Raw genomic sequence first — 22,997 nt, 5'->3', positions numbered from 1 at the left:
CAAGCTCTGACCGCCAGAGAGGTCTATGTATTGCACAACAACATCTATGAAACAGTAGAGCAGAGTTACTGTTACGTACCGACAGGCTTTCAGATCATGAAACTGCACCACGAGAAAATAATGAGAGTCGAAACTTACTGGTACTTTTAAGTACTGTCAGGCAACAAAGGGTTAAAGTATTTTGAAAACCTTATAACCTGCTCAATAGGTACTGATTTCTCACATAAAAATTTATAGATTACCAACATTATCCATTAATAGTAAACCCAACACCTCACAGAAGTTTGAAGTGAGTACTTACTGAGTTAGATCCTATATAACTACTCACTGATTGAAATATTCTTGAACACCAGTTTTAAAAAATTCACAAGGTGTAGACATTGGTGATAAGTGCTTCAGTTCCACTTTATTATAAAATATTTTGTTAATACAGTGATGGTGTGGTACAGAACAGATAAGAAATGTACAAAAAGGTTAAAACTGTAGGACCTTCATACTTTTATCATTAGATAAGAATGTGTTGCATCAGTGACCAGATTTACAAAGGCATTTAGCTTTCTCTCCTCCCAATTTCTCTATCAGTACAGAGCAAACTGCTTTCAACCATAATGCTACCCCATGAGCTCCTGCATCAACATCTGTGAGAAGTGCTTCATTCACATAAGCTGCACGGCCAGCTCTGGAAACAAATGTTCAGACATAATATAATGCAGAATCAATTGAACTATAACAGAAGTAGACACCAGCACAATAAAAAATGTTATAATTCCAACTTATGTTTCTTAATTTTACTTCAGAGCAATGTACTGGATAGTTCAAATATATTTGTATGAGTGTGATAATTCAGAAACACCCAATGGAATGTAACAATATAACGAAAAGGGTAGTTGCACCTCACCATATAGCAGAGATGCTGAGTCTCAGAAAGGCACAACAAAGAGACTATTGGAAAGTTAGCTTTTGGCCAATAAAGCCTTTATCAGAAATTGACAAAACACACACACACGCGCGCACTCGCAAACGCAACTCACACACACACAACCACAGTCTCTGGCAGCCGGAACCAGACTGGCTACAGTTACCAGAGACTGGTCATATGTGTGTGTGTGTGTGTGTGTGTGTGTGTGTGTGTGTGTGTTTATTTTTGAGGAAGGCGTTTAGGCCAAAAGCTAACTTTCCGACAAACTTTTTGTTGTGCCTTTCTGCAACATAGCACCTCCATTATATAGCGAGTAGCAATTATTTTTTCATTATATTGTCAAAAACACCCTATGATGCCCACATTTTATTTCAAAAATATAGTAAACACAAAATGCACCATCGATTCATGGAAGCCATACATTAACATGTAAAAGTTGTTGTAGCTATTACAGTTTGCACCCTTTATTTCCCCCTAAAATAATCAGAAGACTGCAAGTCTGAAGATAAATAATGGCCAGAAATTCAGTCTCATATTTTATTAATTTTCTCTCCAATTTAGTGTACACAATTCAAAACTTATCTCTGACCGAGGGCTGGGTGTTTGTGTTGTCCTCATTGTTTCATCATTATCATCATTCGTGACAGTGGCTAGGTTGGACTGTGTAAAAATTGAGACTTTGTATGGGTGCTGATGATCGTGCAATTGAGCCCCCCAAACCATACATCATCAACCATACACCATCGAATCTTAGAAATGAAAGTTAGTTGTCGTACTGAAGTTCAAGTTATTTTTAATCATGATCTACGAAATCTATTTAATTCAGCATCTATGAAACAATATTTACATTTTGTTGTTTTGGCAAATTAAGTCGTGCTACATATGATTTACCAGTATCTCAATCTCAGATATTTTTTTAAAAAAAAATCTTCTCTGGGAACAACATTTATTTGAATATGAAAATTATTTAAGTTCAAAATGTAGAAAACAGTTGCTTACAACTGTATTATCACAAGCTTTCCTACAATGGGCATGGCTCTTTGCACAAGGTGTGGCATGTGTTTTTAATTCTCTTTTAAAGTTACAGGAATTCCCAGTTATGGTAACTTGAAAACTTTTGCAGCAGATTGCAAAAGCCCCCTAAACTCCCTAGACTTGGGGACAATATCAATTTGGAAATCATTTTTGTTTATTTTGTAACTGATTATTATTATTATTATTATTATTATTATTATTATTATTAGAAACTGCCATAAAGCAGCAAATGTGTTGGGAAGTCAGTGCAACTATTCCAGGATCTTTGAAAAGAACCCATCAGGGTTTGCTGTCATGTACTTAACACAGGAGTCTTACCACTCTCTTTTGAGGCATCAATATACAAGAGGGAGTCAAATAAAAACCATAAAAGTTTAATTAAAATTCAGCATTTAGTGTAGTCACTCTATAAGTTGTTAGTACTGTTACCAATGATGTAAGGAATGCCCTCCAGGTGGATGCATAAATACTAGTTCAAAATGGCTGCCCTGCTTATGACATGCACCAAGGAAGAACAGTGTTCTGTCATGTGTGTTCTGAGCAGTGAAGGCACAAAACCTATTGAAATCCATTGGCTTGCAACAAGCTTATGAGTGGACTAGAGGACATGACTTCTGTGACAGATGCTCAGTGCTCGGGTCAGGCACAGTGAGGTGTGACACCAGAGTCTCTTGCAGCAGTCAGATCCATTGTGATGTAACTCCACCATATGACTGTGAATGAAATAGCTCCAGGTCTGAACATCAGTCATGGCTCAGCACATCAAATCATTCATGAAGTGCTTAAGTTTTACAAAGAGTCCACAAGATGAGTGCCAGCTCACTCCAGAACTGAAAGACACCTGTGAAGAAATTTTGTGGTACTCTGAAGCTTCTTCACGAGAATTGCTACAGAAGATGAAACCCGGATACACTACCACCAACAGGAAACAAAGAGAGCAAGCAAGGAATGGCACCATTCCTCATCATCAAAACACAAGAAATTTTGGATGCAGCCAATGGCAGAGAACGTTTTCCTGACTCTCTTTTGGGATGAAAGAGGTGTTGTCTTAGAACACTACATGGTCTGGGAAAACATCATCAGTGCATCGTATTCTGGTACATTAAAGAATCAGCTTTAGCTGCAATAAGATCAGTACAATAAGATCAGAGATACACGGACTTATGAGTACAGATGTCAGTTTTCAATGTGACAATGCTCGGACTCATGCTGCCCTTGCAACACTTGCAACCATCAATGACCTTCACTTTGATACTTTGCCATACTTAAGAGAGTTTACACCAAATGATTAACATATCTCTGGACCACTCAAAGTGGCATTGGAAGGCAATAAATATTGTTCCAATGAAAAGGTGCAGCAGGGGGGTGCATGAGTGGCTGCACACCTGATAAAAATAATTATTTTTTTCCAAGAATACATGCACTTCCTATGCAGTGGAAGAACTATGTCGAATGACAGTGAGGCTAAATGTCGAAAATTGATACAATTATATTCCATTTTTGTTCAATGACAAAAATATTTAAGGTTTTATTTGACTCCCTCTTGTATTACTTATTTTGCCTGTATTGTCTCTAGAAGATAACTGTATAGAACAAATGGGATGAAAATATCCAAAATAATTTAGAATCCAGAACTTCATGGCAATATAGTGGAGAACATTTCTAAGTGCAAAACATGTCTAACTAAGCTTTTTGAATAGTTTATTGGACTGTTGACTGCATTTTTGATAGTAATTTGTGATAACAGAAGATTAAATGGCTTGTTTGAATCTGCATAATATGAGTCTTTGTGAGATTAAGACTTAAACTCTTAGCTATGACCAACCTGTGAGCTGAGTCAGCTGTCATCTGGTTCATCAGGTATGGTTGAGTTTAGGGCCTTGATTAGCATGCCTTTATCATCAGAAGCATTATAGTTTTATTAAAAATACTTCAAAGTCACTGGAAGCACATTTATGTAGATTCCAAAGAGGAGTGAACAATATATCAATTTTCTTGTAATTGCATATTTTATGTTCCCACATTCTAAGATTTGTTTCTTTTTTACAGAGCAAATTGTCAGCACGATCCTCTGCTTTCACTACTGAAGTGAGACCCCATTTATGTAAGAGGGACACTATTAATGCTGAGAAGGAGTTAAATGGGTTTTCAGTTAAGGTCCTTGCTTATCTCTACTTCTGTAGATGGATGTCAGTACTGCATATTTATTCTGTTCAGCCTTATTCCTTGAGTCAATAAGTCATTATAAAGACAGTTCAAGGTTCATACTATCAAGCCAGCACAAGATGTTAGTACGCTGGTATAAATACCATCGTAGACAGCATATTCACTTCTTAAGGACACAACAATATTTTTTATATCCTCATGGGTTGTATTTTTGCAACTTTATAGTGTATTGTTAATGTAAATATTGTTTGTTGGTGTAAACCTAATGCATTTGCTTCTTTATTAATAGATGATCAACTGTTTAGGTTTGAATTATTTAAACAACAGACTTTGAAATTTTCAAATTACATCCTGTAATAAAACCTCTTCCAAATAACATAAGATGAAAGTATATGCCATTGCACTGACTGCATTTTCTGAAGTCCTCAAAAAATTAATATCTGCCAGGATAGTCAATCACCTAATAAACATTGCAAAAATTAGTAAAATCCTATTTGAATTCAGAGATGGTATCTCTACAGCCGAAGCTATATTTTCATTTACCAATAACATTTTGGAAAGCTTTGACAAGAAGACATTGCCATTTGGCACATTTTATGATCTGTCTAAGGCCCTCGACTGGTGTCAATTATAGAATACTTATAGAGAAAGCATGCCACTATGGAATCCAAGGACAAATGGGCAACTAGCTCAAATCCTATTCAGAGGGCAAATAAAAGAAAAGAGGTTAGATGGCAACAACACACAGGTAGGAGGGGTAGAGTCTGACTATGGATCAGTATGTTACGGAGTTCCACAAGGTTCTCTTCTTGGTATGCTGCTATTTCTTATATATATTAACAAACTACCTCTGTCCTCAAACAAAGCAAGCAACTTTACAATGTTTGCAAATGACAAGAGTACTATGATAGATAATAAAACATCCACTGATTTAGAATTAAATGCCAACCAATTACTTGCAGATGTTCTCAACTGGTTCATAGTAAATTCTCCGTCAATAAACATTGGGCAAAGTCAATTATCAATTATATTCATTTCCATTAAGGTCACAAAAGTCGACACAAGGTAAACACTGCACATGAGAGCTGGCAGATACAGAGAGCACACTGTGCGAAATTCTTAAGCATTCATGTAGATTGCAGGCGTAACTGGGAAAGCGACATCCACCAAAAGCTGAAAAGGCTTAGCTCAGCAACTTCTGCCATCTACATAATTGCCAAAATCAGAGACATCAATATCTCAAAATCTGCCTGCTTTGGTTGCTTCCATTCTCTGGACATGTTATGGAGTAATCTTCTGGGCAATTCACACTGTCGAAAAAAGTCTTTGCAAGTCAGAGGTTGCTGCTAAGATCCACATGTCATAATCTTTTTAAGCAAATAGGGGTACTAACTACTACCTCACAGTATCTCTGTTCATGCTTCACATCCTTCCAGCATGAAAGTAGTGAATCGTATCATCATCATAACACAAGAAGGCAATGTCACATACACTGTGATCTGAATCACCTGCAGAAAGGTGTAAAATACACAAGCACAAAAATATTCAATTCACTTACAAATAATAATAATAATAATAATAATAATAATAATTCGTACTTTTTAAAGGTAAGCTAGAGGAGTTATTGCTTGAAAAAAGTTTTTGTTCTCTGGGTGAATTCTTTAGCAGAGATAGATTAGATTATTTCCCTAATATTTCTGTGTATTTCTGCTTTATTGTATCTTGCTGCTTTAATTACATTAATTTTTGTTTTGTAAGATAAGATGATTGTATTTTCTACTTTATAAATAACTATTTAGATAATATTTGAAAATTGTATCTTAGCCTTTGCTTGTGAATGTAATAAGAACTTACTGATTACAAATTGTGCTTTTTCATAATTATTATTTGCTAATTTGTAGTCTTAATTTTTGTTTGGGTCCTTAATGATACAGTCATAATACAGAATTAAATGCTTTGCCTTTTTCCGCATCCTTGCATTACCATGCAAAAATGGATCAGTGGAACATGTGCCAGCAAAAAGGAAAAAAAAGCCAGTTACAGTTTATAGTTGTTGAAAAATTGAAAGTAAATGTTGCTCTGGGTTACATTTCCCAGAAGTTTTGTGCAACTGTGTTAAACTAGGGTTTTAAGTAACTTTTTGCATGTAAAAAGTATTAATGGTCTAACCTTTCCACCACAGCTTTGGTCATGTACATGTTTGACACTATATTGCTCACATCTCCTTGCTCCTCTTTCTCATCTATCTCTCTGTCCATCTCCTCTTCTCACTCTGTCAGTCCCTCCATCTCCTCCTCACACCTCTCTCTTAATATCTCCTTCTCATGACTCTGTATCTCTTTTCCTTGCCCCTCTATTACCAGTCATCTCCCCCCCACCCACCCTCCGTGTTCAGCTGCGCCCATCCAAATGTCCAAACCTTGCAAGGCATGCTCTCACACTACCCGTACAAAGTGTCTCCTCCCCTCTTTGTCTATCCATCTCACCCTCCCACTTTCTCTGTTCCCTCACTCCCTCATTCTCTGCTCAGCTGTACCCATCTGCATGTGTAATCCCTGCATGGCATGTCCATACTACCCACACAACACTAGTCATTCAGGGCAGCCTGCATGCCAGGAGCAGAAAAACCCTTTTTCCCATACTCTGCTTCCGTGGGAGCTAGCAGGTTCTAAACCACAGTGCTGATTCTCATATAGCAAGCAGTACGTGTACCAAATTTTGTTAAAATCGGTCAGGTGGCTGAGGGGGAGACGCTGGACACACACACTCATATGAGGGGCATTCAACAAGTAATGCAAAAACTTTTTTTTTTTTTTTTTTCTCGGAAAGCGTGTTGGTTTTATTCAGGATTCAGATACGTCAAATTATCCCTATTTGTTTGGCTACAAAACCCTATTTGTCAGAGCCAACATTTTGTTGCATCAATAACCATCCAATCATCTACTTATGCTTGCTATGGAGTTTATCCTTCATTGAGCCAAACATAGGGAAGTCGGTAGGTGCGAGGTCCGGGCTGTAGGGTGGATTAGGAAGAACAGTCCAATTGTATTTTGTGAGCTCCTCTCCAGTGCACAGACTTGTGCGAGGCCTAGCATTCTCGTAGAGAAGGAGGAATTTGTTTGCATTTCTGTATTGATGAACACGGTGAAGTCATTTCTTCATTTTCCTGAGGGTAGCACAATACACTTTGGACTTGATTGTTGGCACAGTGAGGGAGGACATCAGTTTCTTCAGTTTCATGATGGTAACACAGTACTCATCAGAGTCGATCATTGCATCACGATGGAGGATATCAAACAGAATAACCCCTTCAGAATCCCAGAAGACTGTTGCGATGGTTTTACCAGCAGAGGCTGCATCTCTGAACTCTTTCTTTGGAGGAGAGGTTGTGTGATATCACTCCATGGACTGCAGTTTTGTGTCCAATTTGAGGTGATGAACCATGTTTTTATATTCAACAAAAAATTCTCACAATTAGCCACATAACATGCAAGCAATTCTGCACGTCTGGCTTTCCATTGTTCTTTGTCTTCTGTTTGGTGGTGAGGAGCCCAGCAAGGGCATACCTTTGAGTACCCCAACTGGTGAACGAGTGTGTCACCAGTACCAATAGACATGCAGTTGTGCAGCAAGATATTTGATTGTGATGTATCAGTCACTTCGAACGAGAGTGTCCACATGTTCTAACATCGCAGGAGTCACAGCTGTGTGCTGGCTGGTACATTGGGGATTGGACAGGTCAGCACAACCTCATTGTGATGATGACAGATCCCTCACCAATGACTCACCATGCTTTCATTCACTGCCAGGTCTCAATAGACATTCTGCAGGCACCTATGAGTATCTGCAATGCTCTTGTTGTCTGCCAAAAGAAACTCGGTAACAACTCTCCGGTTAGAACGCACCTCCGTGACAGATGCAATTTTTGGAGGCTACATATAGCGCCACCACCTATCAGAACTTCATGAAACTGTATGGGTCAAAGTGAGAATATTGCACAATGTCCCAAAAACAAATTCTGCATTTTTCAACTGAAATTGGCCAAGTAAAAAAATATGTTGCCTCACTTACTGAACACCCCTTGTACATAAATACACACATACACCCTGTTTCATATATATATATATATATATATATATATATATATATATATATATATATATATATATATATATATATATATATATATGTGTGTGTGTGTCTGCTTGTGTCTGTATATGTGTGGATGGATATGTGTGTGTGTGCGCGAGTGTATACCCGTCCTTTTTTCCCCATAAGGTAAGTCTTTCCGCTCCCGGGACTGGAATGACTCCTTACCCACTCCCTTAAAACCCACATCCTTTCGTCTTTCCCTCTCCTTCCTTCTTTCCTGATGAGGCAACAGTTTGTTGCGAAAGCTTGAATTTTGTGTGTATGTTTGTGTTCGTTTGTGTGTCTGTCGACCTGCCAGCACTTTCATTTGGTAAGTCACATCATCTTTGTTTTTAGGTATATTTTTCCTTCATGGAATGTTTCCTTATATATATATATATATATATATTCATCTCATAAACTCCCACAAAAAAGTGACAGACAATATGGAATGACATATGTTTTAAGTGAAACTGGAATGCCTCTATTATGCTTTCTTGAGGGGGAAGTGAGATTATGTACATACGACAACTAGAAAGTGGAATTGTATTCTGTTTATAACCTTCTGTTAAAATTTTTATTAAAAATTTAATTCCTCCAGCTGTACTTAAGATTTTATATTTACTTCACTACTAGTTTCGGCATTGTGTCAACGCTATCTTCAGGCCTGTACACTTTGTTGAAATTAGTTGTGTGTGGCTCAGTCTAGAAGTCCGCAGCGAAACCAACATTTGCTCCACATGGATGGCGGGCAGTAACTAGTGTGAAGTTTAAACCAGTGGGTGAAAGATAAGACTATCTTAGACCCACTGGTTTAAACTTCACACTAGTTACTGCCCACCATCCATGTGGAGCACGTGTTGATCTCATCGCGGACTTCTAGACTGAGCCACACACAACTGATTTCATCAAAGTGTACGGGCCTGAAGATGGCGTTGACGCTACGTCGAAACTAGTAGCGAAGTAAAGATAAAATCTTTAGTACAGCTGGAGGAATTTCATTTTTAATAAAAATCATACCAGCTGTGTCCCACCTTCTCCAGTTTAAATATGGGTGTACGAAGATTCTGTTAAAATTGTGATACCAGAAGTATTAGGTATGATTGTATCAAAATAAACTGAACAATAAATCAAATTAGTAAGTTAACATGAGGCATTCAGCTGTGAAAAGTAGTTACTGAATCTAGGTGGCCAGTGATTTCAATGTGTCATCGGTTTTGCCACAACTGTTGAGTCAGTTTCTTGTGCCTCCCCGTTTCCATTTTTCTCTTGTTTAATAACTGTCTTTATTAATTTTGCTTTGCTCTCTTTTAGTTCTGTGTGTAGCACATATCTTTGTATAGTACATATTTTCCACTTTTTTGATAACTACAATTACATGTTTAAATTATGTTCATAAACAGAAGACTACTTTATGTCCACCCTGTATATTGTAACCTTACTCAGGTCAACCTAATTGTCATTGGATTAACCTCAGGACACCATGGAAAGAGATGCATAGATCTTAAGTACATATTGTGTGTGTGTGTGTGTGTGTGTGTGTGTGTGTGTGTGTGTGTGTGAGAGAGAGAGAGAGAGAGAGAGAGAGAGAGACCTAAAGTAATGATTAACCTACAATGCTTGACAAAAAAAAAGTGAAGCATCCAGGGCTCTGGGATGGAGCTGATACCTGAGCCAGTCCCCAACGTGTTGTGTTGGGGACAGATGGAGGGATCTTGCTGGAGAGGGGAGTAACTCATCATTATGCAGACAGTTCACAGAGGCATGTACCATGTGTGAATGAGCATTGTCCTGTTGAACCAGAGGTGACACATTAGGTCACAAGATGGCCATGAATACCGTTGTGCTGTCATGAGCTGAAGTTATTCACAGTAGCTCCCCAGACCATGACACCAAGAGTAACACCACAGTACCACACCAAAACATTAGAATGCAGTGCAGAGCAGTGATTCATCACTGAACACAATGTGATGCCATTCATCAGCAGCCCGCACTTCCTGGTCACAGCATCACACCAAACAAAGCCACTTGTGCCATTGCATTAATGACGGCCTAAGCATGGGATGGTAATTCCCTGCTCCAGCTGCTGCTAGTCTCTGACCAATGGTGCAGGATGACACAATGTTACAGAGTGTCCATTACTTGTTCTTAGAAGGCAGATGCAGATGTAAAGGCACAATACAGTGATCCTTCCTTTTGATTTTTCCTTCATGTGCAGCCACAGTCATATGGAACTGAAGGAAAGATATAACCATCATTTGATTATATGATATGCTTTACTACATGATCTAGGTTTTGGCCTTAGGCCGTTTTCAAGTGTTACAACTTGAAGAAATGATTGCACAATAAAAGTACAAATAGCAGAAAAGCAGGGCAGAAATATAATTAATGTTCCAGTTACATGATTTATTTTGTTGCATACATGTCCGAGATCCTCTTAGGTTATATAAAGCTGATATTTCGTAAGTAAAAGTGAGAACATTTTTGTGATATGTCAATTGGGCGGTGATGACTTGCAGGGCTTATTAACAGGCTAAGGCTGTGAAATAAAACAGATGACCAGATGACAGGTTTACACTTCATTGCACTCTGTCTAGCGGCAACCAACATAAACATAAGTGAAATGATCATCAAAGATTGTCACAGAGACATCACAGTCTGCACCATGTAATCTATGGTATGTCAGGGAACAAGGTAGTGTAAGAGTTTATTTAACAGGCTGCTTACATTACCTTTGCAGTAGATACAAGATGTCAGTGTTTCCATTATATGGCATGCAGAACCCATGTTTTAGAAAAAGGAAAAATGTCTTTCACTAGTGTTGTGAACACTGTATTCAACTTTGCTGCCACCTCCCCCCCCCCCCCCCCCCCCCAACCACCACCCCCTCGTGCACATCTAATTTTTATAACAATTCTGTTCTTCTCCACCCCTCCACTCCTACGTCCCACCAACTTGGTATTTCTTTCCTTTCTCACTTTTACTTACAAAACATCAGGTTTATACAACCAAAGATATATATTTTAATGATTTGTGTTCCTTGTAAGCCAATTGATTTTTGACGTATTTTGAGGAAAACAAATCATGTAGTCTAAACATTAATTATACTTCTGTCATACTTTTCTGCTGTTTGTATTTTTATTGTGTATTCATTTATTCCAGTTGTAACACTTGAAAATGGCCTGAGGTTGAAATCTAGATCATGTAATAAAGCATATCATACAGTCAAATGATGTTTTATCTTTCCGTAATATCCTCCCTTGTGATTGTGACTTGGTTATCTGGGACTTTCATGAGTATTCCAGCCCACACAGTCCCACGTAGTCCAACATTAGGCCATTGTCGCATCTGAATATCCTACAAATCTGAGTGTTGCATGATTTGACCAGCTGGCAAAATGGAGACCCATAAAGATGCTTCTTTCAAACTGTCAGGTCTCTTATGAGTACCCGGCATTTCTATGTTCTTTATAGCAGCGATCACTCAATATCCATTGCTTCTGATGCCCCTTAAGCGCACTGCCAGATTTGGCAACACTGAACACAAATTACACTAAAAGCATTCACAGAGAATTAAACAATGGAAAATCCAGGATGGAATGTAACAATATCAGAGAAGGAAAGTTGCTTCTCACCATATAGCGGAGATGCTGAGTCACAATAGGCACAATAGAAAGATTCACACATCATAGCCTTCGGTCATTAAGGCCTTTGTTAGCAGTAGACACACTCACGCGCACGCGCGTGAGCACGCACACACAAAGCGTGCCCACACACACACACACACACACACACACACACACACACACACACACACGCAACTTGCGTTTGCGTGAGTGTGTGTGCATGTGTGTCTGCTGCTGACAGGGGCCTTAATGACCGAAAGCTATGATTGTGTGAATCGTTTCACAGAGAATTTTAACTCCCATCATTTACATACCTGCCAACAGTGTGCACACATATGGAGTTACATTGACACCTGAGTATGTCTTCTGGGTGTGTCACTATTTTTGTCAGGCAGTGTGTTTAACAAACATATTTATTTGTTTCTTGTTATGTTTGAATATATAACTGCTAAATCTTATGACTACAAGCAATATGTCCAATAGAATTTTGTTTTGGGGATGAAGTTAATTTTAAAAAGAAGGGGAAAAAGAAATATACTTTCTTATATCTACCAACCTTGCTTTCATGGACTGTGTATTTAAACAACCCTGTTCTGCAGCATCAATTGCGGCCATGAGTGCTTTTATCTGGTCACTTCTTGTTTCTTTCATGCAACAGCTGTATGTATTGTAAGCAGGTATCAGGGCATCGAGCTGTAATTTGAAACAGTAAATGCAAAGACCATATTACATGAACATCACAGATTTATGGATAAGCAATAAGTACAATATTCATAATTTTTAGCAATTGTAAGCAGTTGTTTTTCTTCTTGGTTCTCTACACAAGATGATGCATATCAAAGCTATGACATAGTGCAAAGCAGACAAGTTACCAGACTTTTAGTGACTGTTGACTGCATTATATGCTCAGGAGAATTTTGCTGTGAATAAGACTCTTGCTCTGATTGTTTGCTGATAATGTGTAATATATATCTGAATGGAAAAGTAAAATACAATTTAGTCAAAATGACATCCAAAGTGAAGACATAGAATTCTGTAAGGTGCAGTCAAAGGAAAACAAGACAGATCGGAAAAAAATCTGGGTAAGTGTGAGTGGGACTCAACACCAAGGGTTTTGTACAAACTTAATTATAAATATAGATAGCTTATCCATCTAGGGAATGGGAATTTTGGCCAGTTTTGCCTGTAATCAATGTCAATACTGGCAAGATATCCAAATATGACATGAATGGCTGTATCTTTTGACTGCATTGAGGTGGAAGCTTGAACTTTTTACACCGCTAAGAGGCCATGTGACATAAATTTCAGGTTGATGTTGCCTCCTGGTTCCTGAGAAAACAGGGTCTTCACAAACAGACAATCAAAAAAAATTTTCATGTTATTTAATTACAAATCAACACTTTTTGGATTTTTTTTCCTGTACTTGTAGTGTGAAACCTTAGTTTTTGCCAAATTTCATGAATCTCGGTCACCTAGAAGTACCCTATAGGTTTTGACGAGTGGGTTTGTGAGTATCAAAATGTGGACATAAAAGGTCATATCTTTTATTTGCTCTGCCTTAGAAGCCTACATTTATTACACGGCCAAGGGACCATATACCTTAGTATGGAACATAAATTTCAACTTGACACATCAACTGGTCCCTGAGAAAGAGGGTTTTTAACAGTTGGACAAACAGACAGACAAATGGACAAAAAAGTGATCCTGTAAGGGTTTCGTTTTTAGCAGTTGAGTTATGGAACCCTAAAAAGTAAGTAAACTGTTCATTATTTCAAAAGTAATCAGCATAACTGTTAATACATTTGTTCCACTGTGAGACATGACATGCAATGCCTTCATGGAAAAATGTTTGCGGTTGCCTGTAAAACCATTATTTTGCACAGGTGTTCATCTCTTTGTCCAAAGCAATTGATGGACACAAATGTCTTTCTTCAGGGCTCAAGAGATACGGAAATTGTGTAGTGTGAGATTGGGACTGTATGGAGGATGCGTAAGGACTTCACAGTGAAACATCTGCAGTGAAGTTGAAACAGCCTTGGCAACATGTGGGTGGGCATTATCCAGCAACAGAATGATGCCATCTGCCAACATTCCTAGGCATTTGGGCTGGATAATATGGTCCAGTCTTTTCAAGGTGTACAAGTACCACTGTGCATTAATTGTGGCACCTTGTTCCAGAACGACATTGAGCAGCAGGCCCTTGTGGTCAGAGAGAAAGATTGTCAATGACTTTCTCAGAGCTGGCGTGCCTGTTGTTTCAACTGCACTGCAGAAGTTCACTGGGATGCCCTTACACATCTCTCCCAGATTTTTGGAGCCCTGAAGAAAGACATTTGTGGCCGTCGATTTGTTTGGATGAGTAGGGGCATACATGGGTGCAATCATGGTTCTATGGACAACCACAAACATTTCTCCATGAAGGTATTGACCATCTTGTCTCACAATGGGATTTTTTTTTTTTTTTTTTTTTTTTTTGTCTCGTACATCATTTTCACAGAGGACAACAGAACCATAAATTTGTACATTTATCCACTCAGGCCGTAATATTTATTGAGACATCATATACCAGTGAGTTTTAACTTATATAGTTATTTTCAAGCGTTTACTGTCAGTTGCAATAAGCATGTCATAAATAACAATTTGAATATTACTACATTTGTCTTATTGAAACACCGAAAGTTTAAGGCTGAATGTGCACTGATAGAATATATGGTATAAGTTCAGTCATCACTGCTCCTTTAGGCTTAAAACTTGTGGTGTTTCAATAAGACATATAAAGTGTATTTGCAATTTGCTATTTGGGAAGTGCTTATAAAAGTTGTGGGTACAAATTTGAAAATAGCTGCACAGGGTGAATCACATAAAACTTGCACTGCAAATATTGTAGAAATGGAAAGTGCTATTGGTGTGCTGTTTTCACAATATGGATTGGTAGTTAGGGGCTCTTACTATTAGTCAATCAACAGATTGTAATAATACTGAGAAAATGTATTTTTGTGCAAACCTACACCTTTTTAAATGGAACAAAGCCTCTTGACAACAACAAACTAAAAGTAAGCAAAATTGGAATGCCCGTCCTGTTGTTGGCAGGATTCTAGTGCAAATCATTTCTGTGATTTCGTATTTTGAAAAGTTGTCACACCAACAATTTTACATTACCTGTGGTAGCACACACTAAAGAACAAGACAAGTGTATACACTAGTTATGTGGATTCTGACCAGTAAGCAAACAACTAACCATCACAGGTTGTGTTCAAGATGACCACCAGCAGTGGCAATACTTCCTCCTAGTCTGGTATGGAATGACTACTACACATGTGCTAGCATCTCAGTGGAGATGTCTGAGCAGGCTGCAATAATATGTCATTGCATATCATTCAGGTGTAATTGGTATATGCTTGCAGACAGCATCTTTCAGCTTTCCTCACAGAAGAAAATCTATAGGCATCAAATCTGGGGAACGGGCCTGCCAAGGTACAGGTGCCTTGCATCAAATCCATCGATTTTGAAACAATTTGTACAGACATGCTTAGCACTTTATGCACTATGGGCTGGGCAGCCATCATGTTAGGCCACTCGTTCCTCCTAGTCTGCAGAGGAACATCTTGTAACTTCTGTGGAAGATAGTCTGTTAGGAGGCTGTGGTACTTGTGCATACTCAGTGTTCTATCTATGAAAAACTGGCCTATGAGCTGATGTTTCACTATTCCACCACACCACACGTTTACACCCCATGGATGCTGAAGTTCCACCTGACAAAGCCAATGGGGATTATCAACAAGCTAATAGTGCATGTTTTGGGGTTTACCTGGCAATGATTGGTAAATGAGACTTCATCACTAAACAAGATACATGATACATCTGGAGTATCATGTCTTAATGCCATGTATAGAAGTTGACACCATTCTTGTAATTGTCCCTATGCAGCTCTTGATGGAGAGAGATGTGATAGACCTGGAACCTATGTCAATGGAGAATGCGTAGGACACTTGCTTGACTTGTGTTACTCCCTCGTTCAATTGTATGGGAGCTAATTTGCGGATCAACTGCAATTGCAGCAAGAACATTAATTTCCCCCTCTTCTGTCACCACTTGTTTCCTTCTGTTACATTGTCCAGGTGTTACACTACCACTTTCAAGTAACTAGTTGAAGAGGTTGACAAATAAGTGCCATGATGGTTGACGTCTGTTGATATATCTTGCCGCTTGCACTGTACAAGAACAAATTGTATTCTTCCTACTCTCTCCATATACCATGAGCATATCGGCTAGCTCTGGATTGGTAAATCCCATCATCCACTCATGATATACTGCTTGGCTGTCCCATCCCCAACTGACTAGCAAATAACAATGCACTCGAGGAATACACAAGCACACTGTACACAAACCTAACATCACACATAGACATACACAGGATGAATGGCACGAACAAGTGTTGGTGTGGAAACTTTTCAAAATACAGTATCTCTTCAATGACTTGCACTAGAATCCTGCAACAAACACCACTAACATTCTGATTTACCACACTTTAAGTTTATTAATTTCAGTAGGCACTGTTCGACTTAAAAAAGTGTAAGTTTGCACAAAAAATACACTTCTGAAGTATTATTATAAACTGTTTATTGGCTGACAATATGAGCTTCTGACTACCAATCCATTCTATGAAAATCATAGATCAGTAGCACTTTCCATGTCCGCAATATTTGTGGTGCAAATTTTAGGTGATTCACCCTGTATAATTAGTTGGTACCATATATGAGGTCTTAAAAATATTAGTCCAAGCGGCAATGGTGGTGGTGATTCTGATAACCGATGATGACAATGATGATGAATAGGCTTTTTGAGGACTTGAAATCTAACTTTGGCACTTACACTAAAATAGTCTCAGCAGTTAGACTAGTAAAGCAAATTTCTGAGGCACACAGAATAAAAACTTTAATATTTCAGCTTTTAAAACTGTAGATAAAAATTATTTAAAATGCCAAAAACCACTATGCTAAAAATTATGAACCAGCAGCGTTTCAGCACATGAAAGCCTCCAAGTTCAGATTGCTGTCTGAGCAATTAACAAAACTTTAAAATATGTGCCACACTCGACTAGTCATCAGTTGAAATAAAAAACAACTCTCCATTTAAATTTGTGTGACCTCTTGTTAAGAGTGTAAAATACATTCACATAATATATGGCCTATTGAAATGAAATGCATATTTCTCACACACCATAATTAGGTGAGTCCCCTCATCAGAGTAGAAACCCATGAGCCAGAAGACAGTACTCTCTATGGAGATGAGTCTGTGCCAGTTCACCCTACCACTATGATGCAAAGGAATAATACTATCTCATTAATTGTTGATTCAACAGTGACATAATATTGCACTATAATGGACACTTGGCAGGTTTTATTGGCAGGTGTGTCTGTTTGCTCACTTCCTTGGATCTTAATGTAAAGTGGTACTCGGCAGAATGGTACAACTTTGCCCTGTGTTTTGTAGGATGAGAACAGATCTTTATAGAAATTCCTGAAAAAAGTTGAAATTAGTTGATACCACCCTTATGCCTTGCATAGTTTGTGTTTTGTTGCTTGGAAACTCTCTAGGCTGTTTTGATCACACGAAATTGCATCACAAAGTCACTTTTGTAATGGAAATACAAGTAAGCCTTATTCTCTATTGCTGTAAGCAGGAAAATGTTGCTTGTATACATGTCCAGGCTATCAACATGCCTTGAAGGGTCATTTCAAGATTAGACTGTGAGCACATTCTCACTTTATAGCAAGAAGAGTTGTCAGTATGGGTAAATATCCACCAAATTGTCATAAACTATAGTGACAAAAAAATGGCTCTGAGCACTATGGGACTCAACTGCGGAGGTCATTAGTCCCCTAGAACTTAGAACTAGTTAAACCTAACTAACCTAAGGACACCACACACATCCATGCCCGAGGCAGGATTCGAACCTGCGACCGTAGCGGTCTCGCGGTTCCAGACTGCAGCGCCAGAACCACGCAGCCACTTCGGCCGGCAAACTATAGTGACATCATTTGAATGTTCAATTTCTATCTTAAGATAAAAAACATTGAAGAGTTGCCTTATAGTAGTTGCTCAGTCAAAATCACCAGCTAATAGCTGCTATCTACAAATTATGGCTCTCAGGTTCCCCAAGCAGATTGCAACAGAACTGCGTACTATCTTTCTGGTGGGAACTTTGAGGACTGTATCAACACAGACAAATGCAACCATCTTTGCACAAGCAGTTTAGCCTCAAGGCATCCATTATGAACAAAAGTAAAAACCCCTCCTCTCCCTCCCCATAACAACATGGACTGTAAAGGAGGTGAGCAAGAGAACACTTGGAATGGAGCCTGGATGGAGGCAGTCCGGTTCACTTTACCAACCAGTGCAGGATATGTCTGCTCAATGAAAATCATCATAGAAGATTGTGGAGGTGTCCAGGTAGCAATGCACACCTCAGGCATGTAATCCCAAGGGTTCATCCTTGGAGGTATAATGAGGGAAGTTGTCACGATGTTACAAACTTGAAGCTATTGTCCGTCACGTGAATTTCACCAAAACATTAGCTTCTGGTGGAAGTGCTTTGATCAAAAATACCAGCTTGCACCATTTACAGGTGCAGTAACCATTTTCATTATCGTCTAAAGTATAAAGGAGTCACATTTCTTTTGTAAGCCGACTTGTTCAAGTGGTATTTTCTTTTATGTAGATCAATTTTGTTATTGCTGTTTACCTTTGCTGCAGTGGTTTCATTTCTGTCATTTGACTTTAGATTTCCTATCAGTCCAACTTGAAAAGCTCCCTGGGTAAACAGCATGAGGAGGAGAGATTGGAAACTGACCAAACATAGTAAAAATTTGGGAAAAGGACATAGACTGAACATCAGTTCCATCAGTCAGTATTAAGGAAAATGCTAGATTGTGAAAACAGCCCTTTCACATCATATTCTTCTCTTCTTTGCTTATTTAAATTGTATAACAAAATGAAAATTGCATTAATGAGGTGAAATGTGTTGCATTACTGGATCAAATGTGCACTTAAAACCAGAAAAAAACATCTGAAAATTTCTACCTGATTTCATGTTATTCACAAAATCATTGTAACAGTTTCTTTTTAAAACATGACAAAAATTAAGAACAGGAAGCAATTGTAAATATTAGTCTACTTATGTTTTGGGGCATCCAACATGGCAGCACTGGCTTCAAAGCAGCCTGTAGAGTCACATCTTCCCTTTATATACAAGCATGGGTTCAGTGTAGAGTAGGAATATCAATAGAGTGAGCATATCATACTACACTTGTTGCCAACATCAAACCAAAATAGTTGTTTATATTTTGCAATGTGAGACATAAACATTAATATGACATCTATTGATTCAATTTTTATACATTTATTAGTAACTGCAATGCTGAAAAACAGTTGCTGCTATGGATGCAGATCAAAATAAGTTACTGGAGGGAAAACAGCTCTTCATAGAAAAGTATCACAAAGACTGAATTACAGTTATAATACTAACAAGAAGCACTTTATGTGTTGCAAAATAGCAAGAGACAGTTTAATACAGAGTTAATACTGCAGGCTATTTTATGTGACCGTATGGTCATTTATTTACAACACAATTGCTAAGTAAATTGGTAGTTTATTTTTATTTTGCGCCCTTAGTTCCTTAGGATCAAATTGAGGAGCAAATCTCCAAGGTCATGGAACATGTCCGTACATGAAATTACAACATAAAAGTAATAACAGACAAAATGAAATGTTTATAAACACAAAAAGACAAGCCATAAGTTTAAGTAGGTGCAGTCAACAATATAATGTAGGAATCAGCTTAATTTTTCAAGGAACTCCTCAACAGAATAGAAGGAGTGACCAATGAGGAAACTCTTCAGTTTCGATTAGAAAGTGCATGAATTACTGCTAATATTTTTAAAATTTTATGGTAGCTTATTGAAAATGGATATAGTAGTAGTATATATATAAAACACTGAACAATGACCTTTTGCTGTCTGTTGCTAAAGAGAGGTGAACCAATTGTGAGCTACTCCCTTTCCATAAGAGAAAAGAGTGTGTAGCATTTTCAGCTGTTAAACCAGTTCTAAAGCCAAACTGTACATTTTATAGCAAATTATGCCATGTAAAATGATCAATTATCCTCACATACACAGCCTTTTCAATAACTTTAGCAAATACTGATGTCATAGAAAGAGGTCTAAAATTGTCTACATTATCCCTTTCTCTCTTTTTATAAAATGGCTTTACTATTGAGCACTTTAATCATTCAGGCAACTGACCATTCCTAAAGGAAAAATTACAAATATGGCTAATTACAGGCCTAACGTGTGCAGCACAGTACTTTAATGATCTGCTAGGGACTCCATCATATCCATGAGAGTCCTTAGTCTTCAGTGATTTAATTATTGACTCTATTTCCCCCTTGTCAGTATCACTGAGGAGTATTTCAGACATCAATCTCGGAAAGGCATTTACGAAGAGAGTTATAAGATTCCCTGTAGAAACTAAGTTCTTATTTAATTCACCAGCAATGCTCAGAAAATGACTGTTAAATACTGCACATATATCTGACTTATCATTAACAGAAATATTTTTACTGTGATCTGACTTTATATTGATCTTGCGCTGTTGACCAGATACTTGTTTCACAAATGACCACATGGTTTTAATTTTATCCTGTGAATTAGCTATTCTATTTGTGTACCACATACTCTTTGCCCTTCTAATAACATTTTAAGTACCTTACAATACTGTTTGTAATGGGCTACTGTGGCTTGATTGTGACTACTTCTAATATTTTGATGTAATTCCCACTTTGTTCTACATGATATCCTTATCCCACTAGTCAGCCACCCAGACTGTCTTTTACTGCTAATACCCTGTTTAGAATGTTCTAATGGAAAGCAACTCTTAAAGAGCATGATAAATGTATTATGGAAAGCATTATATGTGTCATCTACGTTATCGGCACTATAAAAATCCTGCCACTCTTGTTCCTTAACGAGGTTTAAAAAACTCTCTATTGCACTTGGATTAGCTTTACTAGATAGTTTGTAATTATACATAACATCTGTTTGAGTACAAAAGCCTTTTAGTGTTAAAATTTGTGCATCATTGTCTGAAAAGCCATTTACCCTTTGACTAACAGGATGTTATCTAGTAATGAAGAATGAATAAAAATATTGTCTATGGCTCTGTTACTGTTTCCCTGCATCCTGGTTGGAAAAAAACACAGCCTGCATCAGACCATATGAGCTTAGCAGAGCTACCAACATCCTTTTTCTTCTACGTTCACATACAAAATTAATACTGAAGTCACCACATATAACTAATTTTTGGTACTTCCTATAAAGTGAACCAAGAACCCGCTCCAGCTTCAGCAGAAATGCTCTGAAGTCAAAGTTAAAGGATCTATAAACAACTACAATTAGAAGTTTAATTTCACTAAATTCAACTGCCCCTGCACAACATTCAAATACCTATTCAGTGCAGTGTCGTGATACGTCTACAGACTCAAATGGAATAATGTACATGGACACTCCCCCACTCTACAAAGAACTGCTTGAAAATCAGCGAGCTATTGTGCATCCTGGTAAAGGAAGCCTCTGAATTTTCAAATTATTTAAGTGGTGTTCCAATAAACCAATAATGTCAAAAGTCAACATCTATAGGCAGCTCACTAACTTTATCTGTAATACCTCTTATATTTTGATTAAATACGCTAACTCCTTCTCTACTTGGATACCTGACCTCCTCTGAAGGTGCTTCTTTTGTTGGAGGGACTTCCTTTAAGCAGGGATACCTATCAGCTGATTTAAATCTTAAAAAAGGTGCAGTTCTAACACCAACTACTACAGAAATTTTGCCATGAGTGATTCCTCCACCACCTACTACATTGTCACCTACCCTTCCCATAACTATTGAGGTGCAGGCCGCACCTAGTGAAACCCTTTCTATTGATAGACTCAACTGGCACCACTGCAACGTGAGCCATGCCCTCCACCATCAGTGCCTTCTCGAGCCCCATGTTAACACGCCTAACAGCAGCATTAAGATGAGGCTGATCATGATGCTGAAACAGTTGCATAAAGTGCACATTAGTGCCACCAGTTTGAGTAGCTATCTTTACCAGATCACCACCTACTCATATTCCCCATCCTTATCAAGACTGTTCCCTACTCCACCCAAAATCACTACCTGATCCTCTCTCGTAAAATTCCTAAATAACTCCCCTATGCTGTCAGTCACTTGAGCCAACCCTGCACTAGGCTTCACAGTGCTGGTGACCTCGTGCTCACTTCCCAACACTTCCTCCACCTGCTGGCCCATACGTTTACCAGCGAACTTCCTAGCAGCAGAACCTCCTTCTTTCTGTTAGAATTTGCAACTCAGTTAGGCTTAATAACTGCTGAGAACTCTTGCATGTAAATTTGTTGAGCGTGAACATGTTCTGGGCAATGTCCATCTGCATGGAAGATTCATATGTTATCGTATCAGTCATTTCCTCCATATTTTAATGATTTACATATCATTTTGTTTAAAGTAGTCACAATAGGCAGAAAAGACTTGAAATTAGGAATTCATTACATGAATGTTTTAATATTAAATAAGAAAAACACTTTCCTAGTGTTTCCTTTTTAATATTATTATCATGTTCTGTCAAATGCCAATAGAAAATTGTTTTTTTCGGTAGTGCTGTCATACTGCTGCTGCAGCTATTACTACTACTCTACTACTACTGCTACTACTAACAATAATAATAGTAATAATAATAATAATAATAGTAATGATAATAACAATAATGAAAATGAATAATCAGCATTACTGAAATTAAAGTTATGTTTTGGTGGTTGTATGCTACTCAGGTGTATTTGGGGTCTGATTAATGGTGCATTTGAAAATGACAGTGACACTGAAATTGCCCGATCATGGAATATAAATTTTTCTTAAATAAAATTCAGCCTTTACAGCAAAAAAAACGTTTCATTTAATAATTTCATTATTGCTGTGGATCCCCGTGCATAAAAAAATTGAAAGCAATGCTAATCGGGTACTCGGTGCACTTAAAATGACAATGTTGTTTAAATTGTCCAATCA

General features: G+C 37.9%; 1 protein-coding gene across 1 annotated transcript in view; it reads right to left on the bottom strand.

Annotated features, from left to right (window-relative positions):
- Positions 1-390: 390 nt before the first annotated feature.
- The window catches only part of LOC126161557 (triokinase/FMN cyclase-like), a 188,036-nt gene continuing 165,429 nt past the window's right edge, over positions 391-22,997 (bottom strand). Inside the window, exons 13-14 of the mRNA XM_049917495.1 lie at positions 12,433-12,569; positions 391-679 (exon numbers count right to left, since the gene is read on the bottom strand). Coding sequence (XP_049773452.1) covers positions 526-679; positions 12,433-12,569 — 291 coding nt within the window. The 3' untranslated portion in view covers positions 391-525. The remainder of the gene's footprint in view (positions 680-12,432; positions 12,570-22,997) is intronic.

This window comes from Schistocerca cancellata, chromosome 2 (assembly GCF_023864275.1).
Source record: "Schistocerca cancellata isolate TAMUIC-IGC-003103 chromosome 2, iqSchCanc2.1, whole genome shotgun sequence".
NCBI lineage: Eukaryota > Metazoa > Arthropoda > Insecta > Orthoptera > Acrididae > Schistocerca > Schistocerca cancellata.
The sequence above is the reverse complement of the archived record's forward strand: the minus strand, read 5'-3'. Positions and strand labels throughout refer to the sequence as shown.